We start from the raw sequence: 6,241 nt of genomic DNA on the forward strand, positions 1-6,241 counted from the left end.
GCCCAGATTGTCAATGTCTTACTCCTGTGACATCACGTTTCGGAGTAAACCCCTGTGGATTGCAGGCCAATGAACTTTGGCAAAGCGATGTTACTCATATGTCGATGTTTGGTCGCCTCCGGTATGTACATGTTAGTGTAGATACATTTTCAGGATTTTTAATGGCTACTGCGCACGCAGGTGAAAAGGCACAGGACGTGAGACGCCACTGGTTGTGGTGTTTTGCTGCTATGGGAGTGCCAAAGAACATTAAGACTGATAATGGTCCTGCGTATACTTCCTGGATAATCAGCATCTTTTTGCAAGACTGGGGTATCCAGCATACCACAGGGATATCACATTCTCCCACAGGTCAAGCAATCATTGAACGTGCACATGGGACTCTAAAGACTATGTTGGAAAAACAAAAAAGGGGGAATGTGGGTATCTCTCCACAAGAACAATTAGATAAAGAATCATATGTACTGAATTTTTTTAATCGCTCTGATATCAGCTGTTTTCTATGGCGGCTGATCGGCAGTTCAGCATCAGCCCCTTGTTTGCGGCTTGATCAAAAGCGTGGTATAAAGTGTTAGGGGAATCACAATGGCAAGGCCCAGTGGAATTACTAACCTGGGGAAGAGGGTATGTGTGTATTCTTCTTCCTACAGGTCAATCATATGTACTGAATTTTTTTAATCGCTCTGATATCAGCTGTTTTCTATGGCGGCTGATCGGCAGTTCAGCATCAGCCCCTTGTTTGCGGCTTGATCAAAAGCGTGGTATAAAGTGTTAGGGGAATCACAATGGCAAGGCCCAGTGGAATTACTAACCTGGGGAAGAGGGTATGTGTGTATTCTTCTTCCTACAGGTCCCCATGGGATTCCGTCCAAACGCGTGAAGCCGTACGTTGTGCTGGAAGAAGCAGAGTCACAAGAAACTGTCCAACAACAAGCGGACATACAGGCTACAGACTGCACGACACTGGCATAAGTCATTTCTACTTCTTGTATCATTAGTTACTTGGTTGCACAGATATATCATGCGACCAGGTGACTGATGAAGCAGGAGACAGAGATAATAACAGTTGTAAAATTATTACGTTTTATGTTTATTGATTTTACATTTTTATGTTTAATCATTTTAGTCTGTTTAATCATTTTAGCTGTTTAATCATTATGAATAGTGATTTAGGAATGTTGTGGTTAGTTGCGTGTGTGACGTGCATATCCTCTGGTCACACACAAGTGTAGTGAGCCCACATTGTGGACTCACCTTTGTTGCATAACTTTAAGTCTTCTCCACACTCCACAGGTTATGGTATGTACTTCACACCCATATGTTCTTTTATTAGCTTCTGATTTAAATGTTACAATGAATAATACTTTGTTTTATATTAGTAGTACTAGTTCCTTTTATGCTAGTTGTGTAATGCATCAAAATATTACCACTAATAATATCTCATGTATAATCCTGGATGGTTGATTTTCTGCATAATCTCAGCTGTTGTCTTTCTTATTACCACCTCAGTGGCTACTGCTGCTTTGGTGAAATCTGTACAAACCGCTCATGAGGTGAGAGAGGCCTTGACAAATGTCACACAGGAATTACAGGTTCAGGAAAGGATTGATGAACAAATACTGGCAAGGCTTGAAGCCTTAAAAGCTGCTGTAATTTGGATTGGAGCTTGCCAAAATGCAATACAAACGTGAGCTAAAATCTACAAAAACTCACTCAAAAGTATGATCAATGATTTAAGCAACAATCTTAAGTGGCTAAATCTCAAAACATGGTTTTCGAGTTTGAATCTGCACATGTGGATTTTTATAGTTGTTGTTGGTTTTATATTTATCTGTTTATGCCTAATGTTGCAGTTTGTGTGGATCTCACTAAAGCAATTACAAACGGTCAAAGCTCGAGTCATGACAGCTGTGGTTGTTAATGGTGTCTGGTTAAACAAAAAAGGGGGAGATGTGGGAAATGGTACAGCAATAGATAAAGCGGCAGCGTTCCACAGACATCAAAGACCAGTGCATCTTGTTCCTCCTCCTGCTGTTCGCATGAGAAACCTACGCTAAGATTAACAAAACATAACAAAGGACTAGCCAGAGGTAATGCGCGTGACTTCTAAGATCCTGCAAAACAGAAACTGAGGCCGACAGCCTGATGGGAAAAATTACAAGAATGTGATAAACTAACCTAGAGTATTGAGCAGTGTAACATGAGAACCAAAGAGGTGGTTGTGTAAATATGCCCTGTGACGGGACCCTTCAGCTCTTTCTTGTAATGCATGTAAGGGGGACTTAAGAAGCAATAAACGGTTCTGATTCTGGTTAAGCACATCAGGGTCCGTGAAATCATTCACCACAAAAGAAGTTGAAAAAAACGATGGTGATGTGGGAGTTATCCCATGACTCTGTACTATTATTTCAGATACTAGTAGGAATACTTTATAGCATCTGAAACAGCATTAGGAACCAGCTGGGTAATGGTGAGGCCAGAGGCACAGCAAAAACATGTTTCATTTTTACTGACATGAACAATAACTACTTTGAATTCTTTTATAGTTCTCCTTCATTCATTGCTGTTGAACCAAGAATTCTTAAAAAGAACTGAGAAAATTATTATTTGTTAATCTGACTTTAGTAAGAAACACAGAACTGTGCTCATCTGCACTTTAAGACAGTTATCTCCCATCAAGCAGACTCCACAAGGAACTTTCTCTCACCCTCAGATTATAAAGAGCAGAAAAGGCTATAGATGATAGATGTGGTGGGTTGACCTTGCCTGGACTTCAGGTGCCCACCGAACCACTCTATTACTCCTCCTCCTCAGCTGGACAGGGGGAAAAAAATACGACAAAAGGCTCGTGGGTCGAGATAAGGACAGGGAGATCACTCAGCAATTATTGTCATGGGCAAAACAGACTCGACTCGGGGGAATTAATTTAATTTATTACCAGTCAAATCGGAGTAGGATAATGAGAAATAAAACCAAATCTTAAAACACCTTCTCCCCACCCCTCCCTTCTTCCCGGGCTCAACTTCACTCCTGATTTCTCTGCCTCCTCCCCCCAGCGATGCAGGGGGACAGAGAATGGGGGTTGCGGTCAGTTCATCACCCGCTGTCTGCTGCCTCTTCCTGCTCGCAGTCTTCCCCTGCTGCAATGTGGGGTCCCTCCCACGGGAGATACTCCTCCATGAACTTCTCCAATGTGAGTCCTTCCCATGGGCTACAGTTCTTCACAAACTACTCCAGCGCAGGTCCCTTCCATAGTGTCACAAGCCCGGCCAGCAAGCCTGCTCCAGCCTGGGCTCCTCTCTCCGTGGGTCCACAGGGCCTGCCAGGAGCCTGCTCCAGCCTGGTCTTCCCATGGGCCACAGCTTCCTTCGGGCATCCCCCTGCTCTGGCGTGGGGTCCTCCCTGTGCTGCAGGTGGGGATCTGCTCCAGCGTGGGCCTCCGTGGGCTGCTGGGGGACAGCCGGCCTCACCGTGGGCTGCACCAGGGGCTGGGGGGAATCTCTGCTCTGGGCCTGCAGCACCTCCTCCTCCTGCTGCACTCACCTGGGGGCTGCGGGGATGTTCCTCGCTCACATTCTCACTCCTGTCTTCCCACTGCTGTTGCACAGCAGTTTTTTTTCCCCTTCTTAAATACGTTATCCCAGAGGTGCCACTACCACCACTGATGGGCTTGGCCTCAGCCAGTGGCAAGTCCGTCTTCTAGCCGGCTGGCACTGGCTCCATCGGACATGGGGGAAGCTTCTGGCAGCTTCTCACAGAAGTCACTCCTGTAGCCCCCCCACTGCCAAAAGCTTGGCATGCAAACCCAATACAATGATATTATGGATGTTGCTTTAAACTTACCATTCATTTCTAGAGTTGTTATTTCACTGGAGGGTAGCTTCTGCTGAGTTTGCAGTGTTTTTTCTAATGATTAATTCCTTGTGTTTTTTAAAACACTGCAGCTCGGTATAATTTTAGACATTCAGTTCTGTGTGCTCTGTGTTTTATATTACAATATTTGATGATTGGTTTCTCTCATTTTGTTTTCTTCTCTACTGAGAATTTCGCATTTGCAGGCAGACTATTATGCCCAACAAATAAAAGAACTGGAAGAGAAATTTCAGAAAAAGTCAGAGAAATTGGCCAAATTCAATTAGAACTGAAATTAATAAAGGAGTTCTTCAGGGAGAAAGCAGCTATGGAGAAAGAGCTGGAAGATGTAAGTTTGTCATAAAGATGCATGACAATTGAATATACTTTGGTGCGATAATACAAATATTAAATAGTAATATTGCCTCTAAAACATTTCAGCCTGGGATAAAAAAGTATCCCGACTGATGGATAACATGAAAAAAAGTGCCTTGAGCAATTCAAGTGCCTTGCTGACTCAGCTCTACTGGAATTTTTTTCAGCCACAAGAAGGGGCTTGGAAACAATACCAAATGCTTTCCATGGAGACAAATTATTGGTCAACAGCATTTGGATTATTAATATATAGGTGCTTTTAAGCTAAGATATTAAATGTGATTTAGGCATTTTTCAAAGAACACGAGGCATTGGACTTTGAATGATCTTGATGACTGAGTGAACAGACAAAGTAAAGCAGATTTCTAAAACTGAGCATCAAACAGAGTGACAGAGCATGTGTGAATGACTGTCAGTGATGTGAAAATATGGGCACAGGTGAACTATGAAGGGGAAGCAAAGCAATAATACAAGTCAGAAGGTTAAGTGAATTTTATAGATTGTGTAAAAATTTGATGAAGACTGTGGGTAGTGTCAGGAAAGACTACCAAATTCCTTCCTGAAGAGTACATCCACACTTTTAGTTGTATGGCTGAAATAAAATGCCATTATTGAAGAAATCTTATTTTTTATCATAGTTAAGAGAGTATGGAGATTTCAAACAGCAGACATCAGGAAGTGGTTGTGAAATTGGAGAGGAGGTTTCTTGAAGAAAAAGTAAAGACTGACAGGCAGCTAAGGAAACTTCTATTAGAACAAAATTATTTCTCCCACTGACTACTCTGGTTTATAAGTTTTCACAGTTCTTTACTGAGCATTTTACAATTTCCCATGGCAATACAAGTATGATGAATGAGTTGGAGGAAAGGTGCAGCTTTCCAAGGCAAAACGTGGGATGTCAGGATCCCAGAAAGGCCGTATTCTTCACTTCCATCAGGAACTTCATTTGCCTCGGGTATTCATTCTTTCTCTAGCAAGAAGTTGGGTGAGCTGAAAACTGTGGGTGTGATTTTAGAATTTGTACTGTTTCAAATTTTAGCTTTGGTGCTACAGGTCTCATGCAAAATTTAAACAGGCTTTTCTCCCTCTCAGAACAGACTGGAAGAAGATGTTGAGAAAAAGCAAATAATGGCAGAGACTGCCCAGAGTGAGGCTGTTTTGTAAGAAACACGGTTGCTTTTCCCGTTTTCTACTTTACAAAACCATTTTAGCACTGATTGCTAAACAACAAGTTGCCCATGTTATTACATGGGCTTTGAAGGGCAAAATCAGTGATGACCTAGCCTATTTTTATATTTCAAATGTCAAGATAATGTCAGTACTTACATTTAAACTGTAAGATTCATGCTGGTTCCAGGGGAGAACTGGAGGTAATATTATCACAATGGTACCGCTGTTTTCTTCATTGTCCCAGTCCAGATGCAGGGCTAGAAGCAAAGATATGAAAACTTGCTACAGACCTGTATGAATTTTACAGCTTAGCTCTGAAATTAGGACACTGAAATATTGATTTTAATATAAAAAAAAGCAGGAAATGTTGTGATTAAAGCTCTTGGATTTTGTTTCCCTCTGTCCAGGCAGGTGAACAGCACTGGGAGAGAGGTGTTTAAGGAGAATGTTCATCTTCACAGCACATTTGCTTACTGGCTGAAGGAGACAGTGGAACTGCAGAAAATCAAACGGAACTTAAAACTCTTCTGTTACAGGAGAAGGTTTTAATTCTGTTTCAGGAAGGGGTACATCTGTACACAGATGTAAATTTACTGAGACTAACCTTTCCCGTCAGACGCGTCCACAGTTACTGAATTTGGAGTTGTGTGAAGAAGAACTCTTATTCTATCTTAATTATGGAGGAAAAAGAAGGAAGGGTTTCCTGTGCTAGACCATTAAGAATAGATCTCTCTGTAATGTGTACTACGTACCAATACTACTTTATTTGGCTTCTTTTGCAAACAAAAACCTAATCCCAAAGAAGTATTCACTCTCCAGTGTGAAGGTGCCAGCATGTTTACTA

At 42.0% G+C, this 6,241-nt stretch overlaps 1 protein-coding gene across 1 annotated transcript in view; it reads left to right on the plus strand.

The window, feature by feature from the left end:
* Window positions 1-3,058: 3,058 nt before the first annotated feature.
* The window catches only part of CCDC176 (coiled-coil domain containing 176), an 8,558-nt gene continuing 5,375 nt past the window's right edge, over window positions 3,059-6,241 (plus strand). Inside the window, 7 exon segments of the mRNA XM_009709250.1 lie at window positions 3,059-3,193; window positions 4,059-4,101; window positions 4,104-4,205; window positions 4,871-4,944; window positions 5,320-5,387; window positions 5,805-5,905; window positions 5,908-5,939. Coding sequence (XP_009707552.1) covers window positions 3,059-3,193; window positions 4,059-4,101; window positions 4,104-4,205; window positions 4,871-4,944; window positions 5,320-5,387; window positions 5,805-5,905; window positions 5,908-5,939 — 555 coding nt within the window.

This window comes from Cariama cristata, unplaced genomic scaffold (assembly GCF_000690535.1).
Source record: "Cariama cristata isolate BGI_N322 unplaced genomic scaffold, ASM69053v1 scaffold61, whole genome shotgun sequence".
Taxonomy (NCBI): Eukaryota; Metazoa; Chordata; class Aves; order Cariamiformes; family Cariamidae; genus Cariama; species Cariama cristata.